At 39.3% G+C, this 22,769-nt stretch overlaps 1 protein-coding gene across 2 annotated transcripts in view; it reads left to right on the forward strand.

The window, feature by feature from the left end:
- The window catches only part of LOC115588337 (glypican-6-like), a 117,969-nt gene that overhangs the window by 41,467 nt on the left and 53,733 nt on the right, over positions 1 to 22,769 (forward strand). For both annotated transcript variants that reach the window (XM_030428875.1, XM_030428876.1), the window contains exons 3-4: positions 439 to 830; positions 6,993 to 7,158. In XM_030428875.1, coding sequence (XP_030284735.1) covers positions 439 to 830; positions 6,993 to 7,158 — 558 coding nt within the window. The remainder of the gene's footprint in view (positions 1 to 438; positions 831 to 6,992; positions 7,159 to 22,769) is intronic.

Here is a 22,769-nt window from a genome sequence, read left to right on the forward strand (position 1 = left end):
GGACAACGCAGACCTCATAGTTGGCAAACACAGAGCTTATTGCTTTCCAGAAATACAAGAGGAAGGCTCCCAATCCAATGTCAACCATGGTTTACCGGAGATAAGAATCAACAAAGCTGTGAAGTCTCTTCAAAATGAAATCAACATCAGCAGCCATAATTGATTTGCTATTTTGGTATTTTTTGGTTGTCGGCGTGTTTGCTTCCGACATTCTTTCCTTTTTCTTTTTTTTTTAAGCAGTGTTCTATCTCACAATCTGACACTTTTAATGTACTTTTGCTACATTTCTGTTTTAATCTCAAATTTAGGCAAGGTTCCCAATGCATCTTATCAAGCTACATGTAAGCCATGTGCAGCATAATCTACACCAACACGGTCACACATGAAAGAAAATGATAAGTAACGCTGATCTCCTTTGGGTTTTTTTTCTCCACCCAGAATTCTTCCTGGAGCTACTGGAGAACACAGAGAGGTCCCTGCACGAGATGTTTGTGAGGACTTACGGCAAGCCTTACATGCAGAACTCGGCGGTCTTCGAGAACCTTTTCGCTGAGCTGAAGCGCTATTACACGGGGGGGAACGTTAACCTGGAGGAAATGCTTAATGACTTCTGGTCGCGGTTGCTGGAGCGTATGTTCACACTGCTCAACTCCCAGTATGTCATCACTGAGGACTATCTGGAGTGTATCAGCAAGTACACCGAGGAGCTCAAGCCCTTTGGAGACGTGCCCAGGAAGCTCAAGGCTCAGGTTACCAGGGCATTCATCGCTGCACGCACATTTGTCCAAGGGCTGTCTGTCGGCCGGGAGGTGGCCCAGAGAGTGTCAAAGGTAAAAATGCTTACCAAGACCCGGTTAAAGGTGCACTATGTTGTTTTGGGGAAGAAATTTTAATCAGAAGAGACAGATCCTCGTTCATTGATCTTCACTATTGAAGAAACTGAATTAGCAAACTGTCATCAAAGGACAAAACAATTTCATACTGTTTTACTTCGTTTATATGTCTTTTAAGTATAGCCACCTGTCTGACTTCACACAGCGTTCTGGGGACCTAAATTGCGCTCTGGGGACCTAATTTCCCCAGTTTATTTATTTAGTTTAAACATTTAGTTATTTATTTAGTTAAAACAAATAAATAAATGTCTGAGTTTGTATTATTACCTTATGAATTTGTAAATCTTACATTTTTTAGTTTTAATTTCTTATTTTCTAAAACTACAGATTGCACCTTTAAATGCTTTCTTCTGTCTATTACAGACCTGAAACCAAAAACATATTTTGACTGATTTCACTTCCCGATCCAGTCGAGAAACAGCATTTGGCCTGAGCTGAAATTAAGACTTGCTGTGTATCCTGCACAAATTCGCAACAGGCCCAAGGTCTTGTGTGGTGTTTATGCAGAAAGCACACATTTCCCCCTGGTTTTCCGCACGAACAAGTTCCTCCAAGATACTTTTCTATCTAATGTGTTCTCTCTTGGCGCCTGTCTTCGGGAAGTTTGGGCCTCAAGGTGCGTTGTTCAGGTGCAGTGTTGAATGTTTATGTGAATTTGCTCAGGAGAAACAATGAAAAAGAGGAGAAAAAGAAATTCCTGCCATCACGGTTTATTGCTCTATCGCCTGATATTTGTTCACCCTGTATATACAGGCGCCATTAATCATGTGTTGCCTCAGTTTTCTGTTTGATGCGATGTAATCTTAATGCAGCTTCTGCAGTATATCACACTGCCCTGGGAGTGTGTGTAGTTCTGATCATGTACAAAGTAAGATTAAAGGGAAAAGCAAGAGGGCTAAGGCTTGGATTTAGTCACACTCGACAACAACAGGGCTGTTTCTGCACGCCTTCTTATGGGATGAGAGAAGCAAAGATAAACACTGCGCCGCAAATCCCCAGCCACCCTGGTTTCCTTTCACTACTGTATTGATATCAGATAGATTGGATTATCAACACTATTATAAATATTTATAGACCTGCTGTAGAGTACATAAACAGAAGGCAATGAAAATATTGTAGCCCTCAATCATAGGAGACGGGGAGGTAGACCTGTGGAGGAGACAGAAACCCAACATTCAATCTCGTGCACTCTGTAAACTTTCACCATGTTCCCTTTCGCCGTGTGTGTGTGTGTGTGTGTGTGTGTGTGTCAACTTCCCCCCCCCCCCCCCCCCCCCGGCAATAGTAGCGTTAGGGCTCTTGTAGGAGCTGCCATGGACGATGTGTTGTTAGTATGCATTTACTGAGTTACACCCCGCGCGTCTTACAAGCCAGCATGTCCCAGCGTCCCCTCTTGACATTTCAGTGAGACCTGAGATCCAGGTCATGTGTCTGGGACTGCAGCCCTTTGATCCCTCGGGGTATAAACTCATCACGAGGGCTCGGGTGTAAGCATAATGGAATAAGACACCCCGCTGGAGGTGACTGTTGCACAGCGCCTCTAAGATGTGACACCCATGCTTAAAGCTGCTGAGATATATATTGAATAAAAGTAGATGTTGTAGTGCTTTATTTTCCTTTCACAGCTTAGCTGACAAAACACAAGATCCAGCGGAACTTTGAAGAAGCAGGAAGACGTGTTTGGAGTCTGCATCTCACCATGATCATTACCCAAACACTACGTCTGCTTCTGTTTCTTTGAAGTGATTAAAATCTTATAATCATCTGTCTGGTTATTTATATTATTTTATATTCTTGCGGTAGCTTAAAAAAAAACTTTTGTTACCTGAGTGCACGCGCTGTAATAACACGGCAAGGGGTCTGACAGATGCAAATGTGCAAACAGCACTGTGCTGTGTTTCTGTTAACGCGAATGTGCATCAACTTTTTTAAAATGAAAATGTTTCAGTATTGCTCATTAAGTTGCGGGTGTTTACACAAATCTAAGGAAGCAGTGTTGTAAAAAGTACCCAAAAGTCATACTCGAGAAAAAGTAAAGAAGTCAAGTTTAGTTTTTTTAAAGTGAAAGTCATCCATATGAACCAAATAGTATCTGGTGATGAAGGTAAAGTAAAAGTGCTTTCTTCATATATGTATTTACATGTATGAATAGACTGTAAATGCGCTACCTCTAGTCTGATGCAGCATGTCATCTGCAAAGTAACTAGTAACTAAAGTTATCCAAAATATGTAGTGGAGTAAAAAGAACAATATTCGCCCCAAAATGTTCGGCAGCGTAAGTATAGAGTGGCAGAAAATGGTAACACTCATGTAAAGTACATGTACATAAAAAAAATTAAAAATGTACTTACATGTATGTAGAGTACTTGTAAATGTACTTAGTTACATCCCAACACTGACCGAAAGTGGACTGTAATTTTATCATTAAAATTACTCTGATGCCGTCTCTTTTCAATTTTTGCGCATTTCAAATCATTTTTGTCATTTAACCCTTTTTATGCAATGTTACTTGTGAAACAATGTGCCTGTGCAGTTCTCAGTTGCTCCAACAGCAGTCGAATGTAAATTACACGAGCCTATATGAAAAAGTGCGTCCGTGTGAGACCATACAGTTCACGTAGGTTCCCTGGATGTGCAGATGACCAAGATGTTCACCAGAAGAGGATCAATAGTAACTGCTAAACTAATATTAGTCATTCTGACCCTCTGCAAGTGACCAGTTTTAAACAGTTTAACCAGTGTTAACCTCTTTTTCTACATTGTCTGTTTGGCCTATTGTAACTGCAATGAGAGGGTCAGATCACAGCGTTAAATACATGTTTACTTCAACTTACAAGTTTTCTACACAAACACTATCATGACGTAATGAGTTTTATTTGTAGTTAGCACCTAGATTACATCTGACAAATTGTTACAGACCTGGGATCTGTATTTACCGCAGTGGTGTTGCCCTCAGTAACTGTGGGAGAGCGCCAAATTACACACATGTCAATTTCTACATAATGTTGCTTTAAGACCGGCATCCATAACATACCCTCATCACTAACTGGGGGGCGCTGTCTGACGTCATCAATCCAACTACCCATACTACTGTCCCTGTCAGCAGGCAGCAGCAGACACTGAGTCACCACGACTTGCCATCACAGCAATGGCGGCACCGTTAGATGGCAGAACAAACAAGTCGGTCATCGTAAGTGTCACAGGGGGAATCATTCATGCAGGCACTTAATTGGATTTTCTAGATTCATACAATAGAGTGAAAAACAAGTCCATTTATTATAATTATTTGGAAGATTCCCAGAACTTAAAATGTGAGGAAAGGTGACACATGACTCCTTATTTGTGGAAAGTTATTAGAATGACCAAAGTTATCTAACTTTTGTAAAATACCAAATCCCTAATTGATGTGATTAATGATGATAAACAAAAATTATAATTTATTTTAAACAATACAAATTTCCGAAAACTAAGATCTGGATGAGGCCCTTTAACAGCCACTACCACACTGCTTGTCATGCTCGGAATAATTATGATTAAAAATAATAATGCTAATTGAGAAAACAGTGATCATTTCTCCCCTGGCATCTGAATCTGCCGAGAACAGAGTCCTGTCTCTCTTCTGTGAGGCTGCCTGATACCTGTGTGAGGTGTGATAGCTGTTGGCGGGAGCACTTTTTAGAATATTTAGTGTTGAGTTCGTATGTGACAAGTCACAGCAGTCTTCTGTGAAGTCGTGTGTGAGGGTTTGTTATTATCTGAGCCAGACTCTGTGGGGCTATAGGAAAAATATCTCCTCTCCTCTCTTTATGACACTTACCACTGGGCTTAGAGAGAGGAAGGGATCCAGGCACATCAAACATTCACACACATCGCCAAGAGAAGGTCATCCATGTTTTTTGTCTCCCCCAGGCTGTACTGTAGCTCACTTTACTCTGATCTTACAAGGCAAAATATCCACTCTAGGGGCTATATGAGAAAATGTTGAATTGACCATAATAAGCCAATCATCGCTGCGCTGCACGTATCTTTCTGATTTTGAGATATTATTGCTTGTTTTTAAAACACTTTGCATGGTCAGGCCCCTCAGCTGATTCCCCGAAAGCCTAATTGGTGCTTGACATCTTTTGGCAGGGCTTGTTTAGTCTTTAAGCTTGTCCAAAATCACAGTATGTCACAAAGAGGCTTTGTTGTCCAGGCCTCTCAGGCAGGCAAAATTGTGTTTTATTTTTATTATGTTGCTCGTGTTAGTGGACTGCTCTCATCTCTTTTTTTATATTCATACATCTGATTATTTAGTATTCTCTTTAGCATCTATAGCCGTATTGTCCTCGTTTTGCAGCAGATCACTTTGTAACTGTTTTGAAAAGTTTTTCACCCAGGCACATAAGGCAATAACATAAGGCAATTCCTTTTTCACATTCTTTACATTACTTTAATTCAGCAGAAGCTTCTGTCCAAAGCAACATGTGATAAGTGCATGTAACATGAGGTAGATGTCGTCAGAAGACGTGTCTGCATCTTGTCTACAAAAACAACTAGTGTTTGGACATAATTTGTATTTTCGTAAACAAAAAGAGGCATCAATAAGTGCTTGCATGCTGTGTCTGTTTAATCCGAAAATGTGGATTTCTGATGCTTAATAAGATGCTTGTTGGTGCTTCACGGAAAACAGAATAAAAGTCCATTAGCAGCGACCCAGGAGCCTTCACTTCAGACATTTTGACAGGGCTCCAGGGAGCAAGCGTTTGAGTGCTGGAGATGCAAATGTTGAGTTCAGTACGCATTTTAGAATTTACCCCCCAAAAATCATTAAAGTTAGCAGGTCACACAGTCAGGGTTTGTATTTGCTATCTGTTATGTCAGTGTACTTGCTTGGCACGTGGCAAAAACAGATGGTCAGTGATAAAAGGTTGCACTTTGGTTCCTACAGTGTCGGCATGTGGCCAGAAAACAGCTGATTCAGCCAATGGTCAAATCTTTGATTTAGGCCTAAGAGGGCTTCACAATGTGAACACATAAAATATTCTCTGTTCTTATCCGTTGAAGCACTGAGCTTTAAAAGAGCCAGAATGAGCCGAAGCTTAGTTTGGATCAGCTACTTGTGCCACAATGCTTCAATAGGTGGCTTCTCCCTAAAAAGGACTTAAGAATCTCTAGTTCTGTGCATTTTTCTCTTTGTAAGCATTCTGTCCAAAATGATCATCGGTCATGGAAAACCTTTAAAAAAAACCCTTATGTTTAGGGATTTGTTTAATGTGGCGCTTATTTTTGGATTAAAAATAGAAACAATTTATGAAACAAATTCAAATGCTCACTTTAGTGGCCTGAACTCGCTCATTGTCTTGTTGTTTTCCACCATCTACAAATGCACTAAGAATTTACTTGCAACTAATAAATTGCTTTAAATTTCATCCAAACTAAAGTAATCCTGTGGTTCAGACCAAAAACAACTCGATGGGGAGCTGGGATGTTGTGGTTAAGTACATCTATTAAAGGAGCTCTTAAACACAACACAAGTCATCAGTGTAGGAACTGATCATATGTCTAGAAATACATCATTTTATTTTAGCATTCTTATTCAGGTCTTTTGTGAGATTTATTCTGCTAAATCTATCATACAAATATTAACAGAATCATTTTCTTAAGAGGTGCTTTGAATATCTGATGTGGGTGTTTTACTCCTTTTCTGACTTCAAACAAAAGCTAAAGTTAGGGCTACGTGCTAAACATGATTTATCGCATTTCATTGCTGTGAAGAAATCTGTGAGAACACACTTAAGAAAAATTGTGTCAGTGAATATGTATTCATTTGGGCTTTGTATTTTTATCAACGTGTTTTTAACTCCATGACAAATGGAACTGTCTTGTGAGAAAGATGGAAAAACTGAGGTACAAAATGTGTGAGAGTTCATTCTAGCTGATGAGTGAGCAAATAAGTATTTGTCTTTATATAAAAATTAGCATTTGAATGCAGATCAAAATAAAAGGGAAATAACAGACATTTAAATCCTCCTGCTTTAGATGCAGAATGGGATTCAAGTGTCTTCAGACGTGTTGTCCTTGTGCTAACGACCACTGTCACTCTCTGTGCTCTTGCAGGTGAGCAGTACTCCACCATGCATCCGAGCGCTGACCAAGATGATGTACTGCCCCTACTGTCAGGGCATGCCAGCAGTTAAATCCTGTAAGAACTACTGCCTGAATGTCATGAAGGGCTGTCTGGCTAATCAAGCTGATCTAGATCCAGAGTGGAACCTGTACATTGGTAAGTCTTGTCAAGCATGACTCCTTCACCTGGGTCCTGCTGTTCTGTCATTTACCATCATACCAATTAGATGTCTTCTATAAATATGTATACCTTGGGTGTGTGTCTTGTATGGCTCCTCAGTGAATGGGACTAATTTCTTCATTTGCACTAAAAATAATATATATGTTAAATAATGTTTCAAGTGGCATGTTTAGAACCAGCAAACTACTGCAAAACAATGAGCTGAAAGCTGTTTTTAAGAGATGGTCGAATCGGAGGATAGCCGCAAGCAGTATTCGTACATTGCAGGGACTAACTGGATTCAATTTAGCAATAATGTAGATGTACACCTTTTGTCTGGCGTGCTCACAAAAGAACAAAACAACAGTGTTGAAAGAGAAATCATTCAGGCACTTTCATGTTAATTTTTTATGAAGGTAAAGAGAGACCACAATTATCACGCTGCTTGTATCATGTGGTATCTGTCAAGAGCAAGGAGGTTTTAATTAAAGTGAAACTCTCTCCGGAAAGCAACCAAGGTTTTATTTGTGATTGAATATGAGTCAAACCTTCGTGTAAAAGCATAATTACGCTGAAAGAGACCATAGTTTCGTTTTCGGGCAAGCTAATTTTCAATGGAGTGCAGGGGCACTTTTACGTTAGTATCAAAATCGCTATTTTTAAAACACTAAAAGCCGTTTCACACCAAGTGCGAATTTCCGTGCGGATTATTCGCACGGAAATTTATAAATAACGATTTCATGGGTTATAATGGGAGCTTGCACACCGGGGCAGAACTTTCGTGCGGCCAAAAAAAAATCCGGAGCCACTTTATCGTCTGCAGAATTCCGTCTGCGAAACTACACGCTTGACCAATGAAATCGCTTGCTTTGTAGATGGGATGTTGTGGTTAAGTACATCTATTAAAGGAGCTCTTAAACACAACACAAGTCATCAGTGTAGGAACTGATCATATGTCTAGAAATACATCATTTTATTTTAGCATTCTTATTCAGGTCTTTTGTGAGATTTATTCTGCTAAATCTATCATACAAATATTAACAGAATCATTTTCTTAAGAGGTGCTTTGAATATCTGATGTGGGTGTTTTACTCCTTTTCTGACTTCAAACAAAAGCTAAAGTTAGGGCTACGTGCTAAACATGATTTATCGCATTTCATTGCTGTGAAGAAATCTGTGAGAACACACTTAAGAAAAATTGTGTCAGTGAATATGTATTCATTTGGGCTTTGTATTTTTATCAACGTGTTTTTAACTCCATGACAAATGGAACTGTCTTGTGAGAAAGATGGAAAAACTGAGGTACAAAATGTGTGAGAGTTCATTCTAGCTGATGAGTGAGCAAATAAGTATTTGTCTTTATATAAAAATTAGCATTTGAATGCAGATCAAAATAAAAGGGAAATAACAGACATTTAAATCCTCCTGCTTTAGATGCAGAATGGGATTCAAGTGTCAGAATTCCGTCTGCGAAACTACACGCTTGACCAATGAAATCGCTTGCTTTGTAGACGGGAAGTGACATCATACAACGCAAACGATTTATCTGATAAAATGAGCGAAAGTGTAATCATTCTGGTGTCCCAGCTGGAGCTTAGGTCGGGCCCAAAAAATTAAGCCCGACCCAGCCTGAGCCTGTGCACGTTGTGTCCGAGCCCGGCCCGGCCCATTAACTGTAATTATGAGCCCGAGCCCGATTTATTTTTTAATACATGGGCTGTTATAAATGACATTCTCAACTACAATTCCATTTTGTTTGAACCACAGAAATATGTTTAGAATTATCTTAATGAATAATGCAACAAGTGCCACACTTAATGCACTCGACAAAGCCGACACGTTATTATCAGTGCCCATGATTTGTTTAAAATGGTTCCACACCTCCGACTTACCTCCAAACTTGCTCAAAGTTAATTCTCCTGTTTTTATTTTTTTCTTTACATCTTCTTCTTCTTCAAGCTCCATGTTGTACTTAAGTTACACAATCAGTGATGCCGGTAACACGTTACTCTAATCTTACCACTTTTTGCAGAAACGAATAATCTAACGCGTTAATATTTCCAAACCAGTAATCAGATTAAAGTTACTTATTCAAGTCCCTGTGCGTTACTATCATTTTTGTCAGTTTCCTTAGTAAAAATATATATTTTTGCTTTCTTCTTGCGTCTCGGGGAGTGATGTGACACGTGCGACAAGTCACGTTTTCAGCATGAGGATAACTCACGTGTAACACCACGCAGCGACACAAGCACACACAACAATGGAGGGAGGAGAGAGATGCACGTTTTCAAGCTTGAAATACAGTCATTATTTTGAGTCATTAAAAAACAACAACACACACATGCTTGATCAAGGACACAGCCAATTTCTATTGTTATTAGCCGGCTCTGTAGGTGCTGAAGAGCTTGAGCACTCCTGTCAGATAATGAACCGCAACTTTTTTTCGTTTGGTGCGAAATTAGAGCACAAGAATGCGAACATTTCGCACCGGACTCAATGTGCATGCTTTACATGCGGAACTTTGCTGCCAGGATATTCCGCAAATCCGTGCCACATTTTCGTATCGCACCGGTGTGAAACGGCTTTTAGAAGGCTCAACACAACATGAAACTTTGCTCATGGTATCAACAGGGTCTCTACACATGAACACAAGCATTGAGAACATTGTTTGTATACGCAGAGTTTACTAAAAAGAAGGTTTTTGGACAACTCACATTAGCAGTAGCATCTCCGGCGTGCTGCCGTCGTGCCAAAAAGTGTCGATCCCCGAGTGCGGCCTTCAAAATTTTGATGCTAGCGAAGGAGTGCCCTCGCACTCCATTGAAAATTAGCTTGCCCGAAAAACGAAACTATGGTAAATCTTAAAAGTGCCTCTTTCGTCGTAATAATGCTTTTACACGAAGGTTGGACTCATATTCAATCACAAATAAAGCCTTGGTTGCTTTCTGGAGAGAGTTTCATTTTAAACCTGGAGGCCTCCGCATAACTTCCGCATTGTGGGGCCCATAGATGTGAACACTAGAAATCTCTGCTGACTGAGCCAGCTAACTTCCAGCTTAGCACCCGGCAAACTTAAATGGGCACAAGCTAATTTAATGGTGCGGCTCTTCTAGCCTTTACAAATGTTATTGGACAGAATGGCTCAAATTATGACAGTAAAATTAGTCATTCTGATGCTCAATAAAATGTATCCCCCGTTGAAGAAATGCTTCTTTTACCATGTCAGCTTGTTAGGAAAAGACATCTTGGGCACCAGTGCATCACATGACGATGTAATTATACGGTTTGGCCACAACTAAAGTTAGCTTCAAAGCTCGATAGTATGCTATTAAACTGTACTATACTGGCCTAACATTTACTAAGTACTGTTAGCAATGATGACATTAGCTTGCAGTAGCGACATATGTAAGCTAGTGTTAGCAACATTAACAGCGTTAGCGATTTTAAGGTTAGTTAGCTAGCATTGGCAATATTTAAGTTTGCTAGTGTTAGCGTTAGGAACATTATTCAGATTCAGATTCAGATTCAGAATACTTTATTGATCCCCGGGGGGAAATTGTTTTTGTTCCAATGCTCCATGTAAAGAAGAAATAGAAATGCAGTATGAATGGAAACAAGCAATAAGATGAAGATGTAAATAAAATAAAATATTGAAGTAGACATTAAATAAAATAAAATATCAAAGTAGACAATAAAATACAAATAAATAATGAAATAGTAGCCTATAGTATACAAACTGAAATATATACAATATACAATGAAGTGGTTGTAACATTATAAGTTAAATGAGAATGAATAGTTATCTTGTTTGTGTTGTTTTATAAATAGCCAAGTGAGTCTGATCATCAGAGGGAGGAGTTGTACAGTTTAATGGCCACAGGTAAGAATGACTTCCTGTGGCGCTCAGTGGTGCATTTAGGAGCAATCAGTCTCTGGCTGAAGGTGCTCCTCTGTTAGACCAGAGCGTTGTGGAGAGGGTAAGAGACATGCTGAAGTATCGCCCGCACCTTCGACAGCATCCTCCTGTCTGATACTGCTGCCAAAGAGTCCAGCTCCACCCCCACAACGTCACGTTAGCTAATGCAATAAACTGTCAACCATGTTATAACAGCGGTGTTTTGATGTGAATGCAATGGGCGTGGGGGGCGGCTGTAGCTCAATGGGTAGAGCTGGTGGACCAGTGATCGGAAGGTAGCTGGTTCGAATCCCCGGCTCCCCTGAGCTACATGCTGAAGTATCCTTGAGCAAGATACTGAACCCCAGAAGTGCTCCTGATGTGCATTTGGCACCCTGTGTGGCAGCCACTGCGATCAGTAAGGGTCCTGCAATGAGCTGGCGACTCATTCAGGGTGTACCCTGGCCTTCGCCCATGAGTAGAACTGCATTTGGCCCCAGTAAGCCCCGCAACCCCCTCAGGGGGATAAAAAAGCGGCAACATCCCGCGACCCTCACGGAAAAGCGGAAAAGAAAACGAACGAACAGTGGGAGGGTGAGATGTTCCACGTTAAGTTGGTAAAGATTATCAATACCATCTTAAAATGTGTAATGTTTAGGTTGATGAATTAGTATTGTTTTAGCACATGAAAAGTTTTAGTCTTCATAAACCATGGATCTGAATTTACATGGTTCGCTGAAATTTCCAGGATGCCAAATTTCACAATTAGTTATTGAGATGCTTGTAGGATTCAAATATTACAGCCTGTCTTTGCTTCCATTATGTTTGGTGTTTCTATCATCCCAAGCATGCAGAATGTATTCAAATGTATAGTAAATAATTTTACTGTGGTTTTCTTCAAAATTTCAAAATGCGTTGATATGATAAATAATGTAGAGGAAGCTTAGGTTAAAATGTTTACCTTGTAGATCTGCAGGATTACAGAAATAGGTGTGTTATGTTGTCATGTCTTCCTTTCTATTCTAAGCGAGGTTACAGCTGGCACTGCGTTGTTATCATGTTTTGACAACAACAGCTCCATCGACACGCAGTGGGCCCCTTCGGATAAAAAGGTGCTTTATTTGTCATTCTTTTATCAACATTTTCCTGCATAATAGAAAGATTTTATTCATGGGATTCTGCCCTCCTGCTGGGCTAAATGGGGACTTGTAATAGGGCAGAAGTGCACTACAGGGAGTGTCAGGTTTTGTGAAGAGAAGTTCAATAAGAACTTGTTCAGCTCAGACACAAGAAGTATAAACATGAATGCAACATTTATATATTTATTTAATATTTCATCGAATGCCTTACACAAATGAGTACCGCTGTCATTTAGATAGGCTCGTCCTGTAGAACTGAACGAAGGCTCCGACAGTGAAGAACGTGACCAGGCTGCTGTGAGAAACAGAGAGGAGGAGCTTTGAAAACACTGGAATTCCACTGCTCACTACTAAAAATGCATTTTTATAAAGAAAATCTGATGCAGCAGACTTACAAAGACGTTGTTTTTTTTTAAGCAGATTTTTTTGTAATTATTTGGTTCATTGTTTTCTTACCTCTTCTTTGAAAGAAAAAAAAAATCTCTTTTGGCTTCCTGTGAAATGTAGAAATATTTTTACATGACTCATTCAGCCCTCCGGGGTGTTTGCACAAATATATCAATTAAATGTCATGCAGCAAAAACTTTTGAGTTAACATTTCTAAATTAAGGTTAGTGCTGAGACGCTTTTTTACTTCCATTCCGTTCACTGTTTTTTTGCAATGTATTGGGTAAATTGAGCAAGTTAGATTCTATCACTGGTTACTCTAAATTTTGACACTTAGATTTTCATTTTCCAAATTTGGATTATCATTCTCCGTGATCACTCTAAGTCTTGGCCCTGACAAAACCAAAGCAGTCAGATCCTAAACAGAACCTCAGGATGCTCTAACTACCTTCTATTGGGATTTAAAGTGATATTTGACCACTGTGGGACAGAAACACACACAGCAACAGAGCCTTCTTAAAAAGTGCATGTTGGCAAACAAATGCCTACATTCACATCCAGCAGAGTCAAAGCACCTGGTGACTCCACATCTAGTGTTCACTCCCTTTCTAAAACTGATTTTTCTGAGAAAACATTGTCTTTTGTTTTGTTTTTTCTGTGTTTTCTTTGCTTTTGGCTTTCTTGATGTTCAGTCATCCTCACCAGCCCCTCGTTGTCTTTGGCACTCGGCCATCTTACGCTGGGCATGTAGCGCACAACCAGCTTGTGTAAGCTTATGACCTTGGAGCGGCTGCACAAAGTTTCGTGCCAGTCTCTGTGAGAGCCACTGGGACTATGTGGACCAGCAGACCAAAACAATGAGCAGCTCAAAGAGGGTGAAAGCTTCAAAGAGCTCTTACAATTTTACATTTATACATGGTAGACATATAAAGAATAGAAACAAATCAAACAACAAAACAAAACAAAAACAGCGTCAACAACAAAGAGTGCAGAACAGTACAATGACCTGGCATCACAATGATAGATAACATACAGTACAATGCATCACAATTAAATATTAATTTCATAATTATATTTGATTTTTACCTCTGCAAAGGAGGTTGTGTTTTCACCTGTATCCGTTTGTTTGTTGGTTCGTTTGTCAGCAGAATTAAACAAAAACTACTGAACAGATTTTCATGGAACTTAGATGGATGATGGGTCTCAGCCCAGCTTAGACCCCTTTGACTTTTGGTGTAGATCTTGATAAAGGATCAGATCCAGGAAAACCTTCCTCACTTTGTTTAACGTTACAATATAGGGCTTTTTTTTTTTCTTTATCAGGTATGTAGTTAGGTGTATTTTGATGTGATCCTAGATCTGGTGAGCTTAAAGGGGCAGTATGTAGGTTTGGATATGAAATTCAAACTTAAAAATCTAATTTTACAAACTCAGAAATATTTAAGAAAGATAATTTGTTCTCAGAGTAAAATAGGGTCCCCCAGAACACTGTTTTAAGCTAGGAAGGTGGCAGGGTCCACCACATATAAACAAGGTAAAACACTATGACATTGTGTTGTCCTTTAAGGTTAACGCAGTCATGAAAACAGAGAGAGTTTATTTATTTACTTTGTTTAGTCTCTGAGTACTAATGCAATAGTAAATAAATACTTATTTTGAGTTTGATGCCAGACACTTTTTCAAACAGGAGCGACAAAAGACTGAGAAAGTTGTGGAACGCTCAAAAACACCTGTTTGGAACACGCCACAGGAAACAGTTTTATTGATAACAGGTAATAGCACCATGATAGGGTATGACAGGGGCATCCTTGAAAGGCTCAGTCATTCACAAGCAAGGTTGGAGCGAGGGTCATCACTTTGACATGATTGTATAAGCGATATTACTACATAGGCTATTTTTTTCCCATTTATGTTAAACACAGCATCACAACTTTCAGGGAAACAGGGTTGTAAATAAATCATTTTTCAGCAGTCAAAACCACCCAGCATATTATTTTCCTTCCCTTTTACCTTGGTGCAGCCCTGTGCAGCAAAGAGAGAGACATATATTCATTATTACTGAAACCAAGTGAAACCCTTCTGCCTAAAAAGGAGCTGACTGCAGGGCAGTGCCACAACAAATGAATCAAAGTTCCCACTTGTCCACAACCATGCCAGCAGAGATCACAGGAGCTTGGGTCTGTTTTTTTTTTCCTGAAAGCCTGAAAGGGTTGATATTTGCTTTGTGAAAGATTTTCTATTGTGTAACTCTGAATCTCACTGGCTTGGAAATTACTGCAGGGTCCCGAACGCTTTTCTTTCCCCCTCTGCAGAGGTGAATGAAACCCCTAAATCGTGTTCCCATAACGGCTGAGTCTGAATGCTGCGATTTAAGGAATGATTTAACATCCTTTTTTTTGTTTACAGACCTGAGACAAAAGTGTTTATCTGTCTCATAATTATAGTTCAAGTATTATTTTCCCTCAAATTGGGCCTTTTTTTAAGAAAGTATTTGTTTTCAAGTTATATGTCCTTCTAACAGGATAAAATCTCCCCTTTCTCTACCATTTGTGAAATATCATGCCAATTCCTTGCTGCTTTACAAGCTGCATTGTGCCATATTGGACAGGATGGTGAAAGAGTTCCTGCGATGCTAATTTTTTCTGGACTATACATCACACAAGAATTCATTAATACCATAATCTAGCTTCCTAAGTGGAACACAGAGACAAGACGATGATGATGAAGAGATCAATTATTATTTTGGTCCTATAGCAGACTGCTGCATCTAATCTACCATCTGCTTTAGATAAAGGGGATATCTGGTATTTAATGCAAGGGAGTACGGGTATACATCTGGGAGTCCAAGACCCACTCTATCTCTTGGCAGTATTAGTGTTCTTCTGATTAATTCAAGGCTTTTTGTCCTTTCACAGTAAGGAAGAAAACATTCTGTTTATTATCAAACCAAGGTTTTGGAATGTAAAAAGGAGCGGAGTGAATTAAAAAGTGAGTCTTAGAGGAATATTTATATTGAGCACTTCAGCTCCATCCTAGACCACCTTCTAAGTTCTTCCTTTGTGGAATATGATTAGGACCATGTATTCAAATCAGTTTCTTTCATTAAAAGGTGTTCTAATCATAATACCAGGGCGGAGGGTCTATTCACAGTGGGATCAGCAGCACCACAGAAACTGTAGTCATTTGATTCTATGTTGAAATCAACACAATGGAGTTCTAGAGATGAATTTGACACAGACGTGCCCTTTGAGCAAGGTGGTAGATTTTAGTGGATAACAACATTGTTTTTAATGTCAATCTAAACATGATTCTTCCTCCAAAATGTATTTAATAGAGGCAAAATACACAAACACATGACTACATGATCACGTATCATACATCCTCAAAAAAATGACAGTGTAGCTGATAGGACAGCTTTACATTTTATATCAGGTAACGCTACCCGCTGAGGTCAAGGGTACTTGTACAACAGCCCTCCGAACAGATTTAAGTGACGATATAATACAATACCTTCATCCGCGGTGTCTGGCAGTATATTTCTGTGAGTATACAGAAAATGACCATAAAGAAAGCAAGATCTAGGGGTGCCTGCTGAGGACACATGCATTCAGTAATGTCGACGTGGCAGCAGATCTGTTTCATGAATGATCCACGGTGGCCTGAATGCCCCTATGTGTTCATCAAGCACGGGGCAGAGCAGCTGCAGTGCGGAGGGAGAAAGGACAAGACTGACAGATTCCGGCACGTGTTTCCCCTAAAAGCAGGGATGTTGTGGAGTGTATACACACATTAATCATTAACGTTGGAATAGCATATATGCAGATTTCATTGCTCTCTGGCACTTTGTAAACTCTGGGGTCGGTCATTTCCATTGCATCATGGTATTCTCACAAGAGTTGGAGCAAAGCCCCACAAATAGTGGGAATCAAATGGAATACTTCACTGCGCTGAACGAGGCAAAAGCATCAACTGGTGCAGATTTCAAGAAACACAGAAGACAGTGGAATTGCAGAAGGAGGTCTGAGAGCAAAAATGTTCCTGTAAATGTTGTTAGATCTTCTTTCGGTTTCAAGCAAAGGGACAAATACTGAGGAAGACTGAACAGCTTAAGGCGATGTTTTGTGCAATGATCAATTCGGTGTATAATGAGGATGTATGGAGCGTATATTTAGGGTTATTTGGACAATTAAACTTCACCAACTTCAGCAACTGTGTGTACTGCTGATGTACTTCCACCATTATGACAATGAAATAGAAACATAATTGAAGATTTTATTTACTCACTCCATCTTGCTACAAAGAATAAACATTATTATATATGGGGGCAGTATGTAGTCTTTACAATATAAATGAGGTAATAAGACAAACCCAAAAATATATTTTTTTCCGATAACTGAATAAACAAGCTGTTCTGAGAGGAAAATAAGGTCCCCAGAACACTGTTTGAAGCTAGAAAGGTGGCAGGGTCCGCCACATATAAACATCAGTTTGTTTTTTCAGTCATGAAAACAAAGACAGTTTGTTTATTTAGTTTGTGTATTTAGTTTCTCTTCTGATTACAATTTCTTCCCCCAAACTATATATTTAACATGAAAATTATTCTTTATATATATTCCAGGACTGTATTTATTAGCTTGAATACTCTTGTATAGAGTTATAGTGCACATATACATGGCTAATTTAGAGGCTTATTTGGGATGTATTTTTAGGGTTTCTTTATCACTTCTCTTAATGACATGTGATGTGTTTTATAATAATAATAATAATAATAATAATAATAATAATAATAATAATAATAATAATTAATGCATTTAATTTATGTAGCGCCTTTCAGGGTACCCAAGGACACTTAACAAAGTGGAACAAACAAAACAAAGAATAAATGGATAAACAAAAAATACATATAAGGCAAGGCAAGGCAAGTTTATTTGTATAGCACAATTCAGACACAAGGCAACTCAAAGTGCTTTACAGGCACACACAAATTACATTAAAAGACATAAAAATTTCATTTAAAAGACATTAAAAATTGCATTAAAAAATAAAAAATTAAAATAGCATTTTAAGACCAGTAAAAACATTAAGAAACAAACATCAAAACAAGTAGGCTAAAATAGGGAAGCTTTAAAAGAAACAAGACTGTAGAGTCAGAGTCATAATGCAGTTCAAAGACTTGAATTGCTTCAGTTAAAAGCAGTGGCAAAAAGAAATGTTTTAAGTCTTGATTTAAAAGAGGTGAGTGTTGGAGCAGACCTGCAATTTTCAGGGAGTTTGTTCCAAATATGTGGCGCATAGTAACTGAAAGCTGCTTCTCCATGTTTACCTCTGACTCTGGGGACTGAAAGCAGACCGGTACCTGACAATCTCAGAGGTCTGGATAGTTCATAACGCGGCAGCAGATCAGAAATGTATTTTGGCCCGAAACCATTCAATGCTTTATAAACCAACAACAGGACTTTGAAATCTATTCTTTGATAGACAGGAAGCCAGTGTAAAGATCTAAGACTTAGTTATCTCAAAGGGTCTGAACATTTCTAAGGTTCTGGTATCTGATGTCGCTCTCTCTGACCATTACTGTGTTTTCTTTGATAAATAAGATAAAGAATAGAAAAGTGGATTGATTTGATGGGGCTGGATCCAGAGCTGATAGGCCTTATTAAAAAGATGGGTGATTAGGTCTCTTTTGAAAATCTCAGGAGAAGTCAGTTTGCGGATTTCAGCTGATTTGTAATATGTCTCTCTCTGTTGATCACTTACTTGACAACATGCGGCCATATTTGGTCTTTCCTGACACAGGGGCACATTGAAAATGTTTGTTTTGAACTGAATCATTTAACTTTTGTTTTCAGTTTAAAAATTAAAAACAGTTCAGTCAGAAATTGATCAAACAGCATCCGGGAGTGGCTAAATACCCGAGTTGGCCCACATTGGCTCTGATGTACGGTAGCAGGGTGAGCTAGCTGCTTTTGTCAGCATGTATTCAGTTTGTTTGTGCACTTGTTTGACGGATCCGTCATTATTGTTAGTAAATGGTCTGCATTTTTATAGCGCTTTTCCAGTCAACAGCTCAAAGCGCTGTACAATACATGCCACATTCACCCATTCACACACACATTCATACACTGATGACGGAGGCTGCCATGCAAGGCGCCAACTGCTCATCAGGAGCAATTTGGGGTTCAGTATCTTGCTCAAGGACACTTCGAACTGGTGACCTTCCGATCACTAGACGACCCGCTCTACCCACTGAGCTACAGCCGTATTCGGTATTCTGTTTGTTTAATATTCACTTTATTTATTAGTTAATGTAGATCATTGTGAGAGAGCTGTTTGAGTGAAAAGGGACATAGACAGAGCTTCTTCCAGGCTTGTGTTCCCACAGAAACACATGACCTTTCATAGGTGTCTGCGGTGATGTTAGGACTCTCAACATTAGGTGAAAAATCACTGAAAATGCGTTAACAGGTCCATCATGATGATTCCAAACATTCCCACTTACACAACCTGACCACATTTTGGCTCCAACAGAATTTACCTGTTACAAAAATGAATTAATGACTGTGATAGTGACTGAAGAAATCCATTTGAAGAAATCCATTGTGATTGCTCTACAATCACCATACTTCAAAATGACATTTCATTATTCCAGAGTGCACGATTTGGTAAGATAATAAAAATAATTATTAACAAGTCAAGAGAAATCAGGAAAGTCTACAACACTGAATGTCAAGAGGAATGATGATGGTGTGTCCGCTTTGCAAACATGTGACCTGGATATTTTGTCAGTCATTGACCCAATTATGTATTTCAAATGAATCCAACTAGTTCATTAATTTTGAAGGGCCAGACCCAGAGGTTATATCACAAACACTGTGTGTGTTATGACTTTAGACGTGTGTCAAAACAAAACAAAAATGCATGACTGTTGCAGTGTACCAGCAACACGGGTTAGCGGTTAGGGTACGAAAACAATACACAGAGAATAACCAATAATTAAGAGAACTGGATATCAAAGAAACGATCCCATGTTGAATACATCGGAAAGATAGAATTGTACCAAAGATAAACCACTGCAAGTCTGCTGTTACTGTTGCCTCTGTTGTAATTAAAGCCTAGCGATGCTTGCTGTCACAGCTTACCTTCAACAAGCAATCAAACAAGACAAACATGTCAACATCAAAAGCTGTAACAGCAATAATGAAAGCTTTACCAAGGCTCTACAGTAAATTCATCTCAGCTGTCAGTCTGGCTTTAAGTGTGCTTGCATGTATTGTAATGTTAATCTCCATCCATCTATTTAAAAACCACTTATCCTGTTCAGGGTCGTGTGGGCTGCCAGAGGGACGCCCTGCAGTACTTGAGTGAGATAGCACATATAAACAGATTTTCACACTTGCATTCACACCTACAGACATTTAAGAGTCACCTTTTCACCTTTGCTGCATTTCTTTGGAAAAACCCACGCGGAGAGAGGGAGAAGATACCAGCTCAAACTCAGTCTGTGCCTCTACGAATATATTATGCTTTTCTTGAGTTTCAGTGAGATTACACAGATCAACCGAGTGCATTTCAGTCCGGCGAGAAATGTCTACATTTACTACGCTAACAAAGGATACATTTCTGTCATGGCTCCACTCAGCTTTGACAACTTGCCATTAAACCCAGAGCAACACTCACTCTGTCTTCATCAGGACCCATGTCAATCGGATTATTGTTCCCCGGTGTAGATTAAATGCCAGTTCTATACCTTTTGTCTCTGACATTTCATGCTCATTATGGATGAAGGATTTTCAATTAGCTCCAGGTCTCACCACACAGAAGGTATTGAATTGGCTCTTGGTGTTAAATTATCAGGAAGGCTCCTTCATGTTTAGAACAGATGGACAGACTATTGTGATGTGTAATACCCTCTACTGTATTACTAGTTTGGTGATATGAACCATACAGTATGAATGTGTCATTTTTGTATACACAACAGTCAATGATTATTACTCGGACACCATATAGGGCAAGAACTTTGATTTCTTTTTAATTCTGACACTGAAAACAGCTTAAAAACCTTACTTAATGTCAGCTGTAACAACTAATTTTAGCAAATGCCTAGTAACATCAGCTATGATTGCTAGTGTTTGCTCACACTACCCCCATTCACACTGCCCTTTTGTCCCACGACTCTGTAAGGACACTCCCACACAGAGTGTAAAAGCCTGCAACTCCCCTGTGGTTAGTTGGAACTGAAGAAGCCTCTTGGATGAGAGGTGAAATGTCTTCAAGAAGCTGAAACATGTCCACTTGTCTACAATTCAGCGCTTAGCGGGCATGGCTTGTTTCAGCAGACCTCAGTTTTAAACACTGTAAATAAAAATGACAGCTAAAAAAGTCAATCAAAAACAGAGACATGATCTAATCAGATTGTCATTGAAAAACACATAAAAATGATCATCACATACCAAAAATATCGTATTATCAAAACTAATTTAACCTTTATCAGGTCAGGTTTTGCAATCAATGCCAAATGTTAATGTCACTTATCTGGCCACTTAGCCGTCCTCTCAACTTAAACTGGGTCATATCAGCTTGCTGAAAAAGAATAAGGACCTTTTTGCTCAAGAGCTCAGAGAGAAATCGTGAGAAATACCTGAAAGTCCCGACACAGACACTCCAGGCTAAGATATTCATCTTGATTTCTATGCCATCCATTCAGACCAACATCATACACCTGCTTCACTGACCAGAGAAGACAAGATATTGGGAAGGCGAAAAACTAATCCAACCAAAGAGCAAGAAATCCTTAAAACCTTGAGGGCTGTGCGCCTGATAGCAACGATTTTCCCCTTGCAACCCCTTCTCTCCAACAGTTCCACTTGCAGGAAATAACACCCTCCGATTGAATAAATTCCAACTTGTGAAAAAAAAAAAAACAGGGGGAAAAAGGAGCATGCCAGTTCACATAAACCAAGGCCTCACCTTCATTTAACCATGATGTGAGTGTGAGGCAGAAAGTCGCTGTTGTTGGCACTGCCAGAGGCAAGCCGAGACAGATGTGTGTTTGAAGAGCAGCTGCATTGCTATATTCCTGTGAAATGTTTCACAATGTCTGTGAAGCTATTCGCCAGTTGTTCAGCCACTGTACTGCACAAAAACAGCAAAAAGTAGCTGCTTACATTGTCTCTTTTTTTGGATGTTTTCATTTAATTCTAATTTCTTTGCAATTTTTATTTTTTATTTTTTGTTTTGGAGGCCAGTGGCATAAAGAATGCATATGCAGGATATTTTTTAGATATCTGCTAACAACCACCGATCAAACGTCCTTGTGCATGTGTTTGTTTTTGCTCGCCCCGAAGCGAGAAATTAATTAGACAAGCAAATAAAATATGACCAAGAAATTTCATTACAACACGAGGTGACTCCGGGCTCCGAAAAGGCCAATGTCAATTACACCGGTCTCACGTTGTCATTTCAGATTCATTTGGAAAGGTGTTGTTCCTGGAACCAATATAGCTTCGGTTCCAGGGCGTCCCCCTAATTATTAATAATGACACAAATCTCTATCGATCTGTTGTGTTGCTAAGTATTGGTTTGACACGCAGCGGCTATAGTTTCACGAAACGGAGCTAAAATGTCAGTGTGTAATCAGTGTTTCTTCCTTAATGTTACACTGTACAAATCAAATCTGAATAAATCATACAGTAGATTAAACGGGCTCTGCTGAGCACAGCCAGCCTTAAATCCTTTTGTTCCCATTGGAGGACAAATCCTTGCTGACCTCTCCTCGTTCTGCTCTCACAGACAAGACTCGCTCAGGGCGTTAATTACTGAAACAGATGCTAATTATAGTGTGTTTTTAAGCAGTATATCATATGCGTTTCTCCCATAAATCCTCTGCGAATACCAGATTTCTTATGTAGAGATTCATATGTAGTAAATGCTGATTTGCCTCTTTAGATAAACCGGTGTTTTAAAAAAAGTCGCCCATGTGCAATTTGATGAGATTAAAAGCGGGATTAGGTTTTAATTACTTGAATTAAGCGAAGCATGAAAAGACTGATGAACAGCTGTCAGTCTGTTTTCCCGCACCTGAGAATCTCCACGCTGATCATAATCACGACCCACGCGCCGAGTCCTCTGGGATATATGGAGCATCACATTGTCTGCATAAATCACTGGATATCTGTTTTAAGATGATC

This window comes from Sparus aurata, chromosome 9, assembly GCF_900880675.1.
Source record: "Sparus aurata chromosome 9, fSpaAur1.1, whole genome shotgun sequence".
In the NCBI taxonomy this organism is placed as follows: domain Eukaryota; kingdom Metazoa; phylum Chordata; class Actinopteri; order Spariformes; family Sparidae; genus Sparus; species Sparus aurata.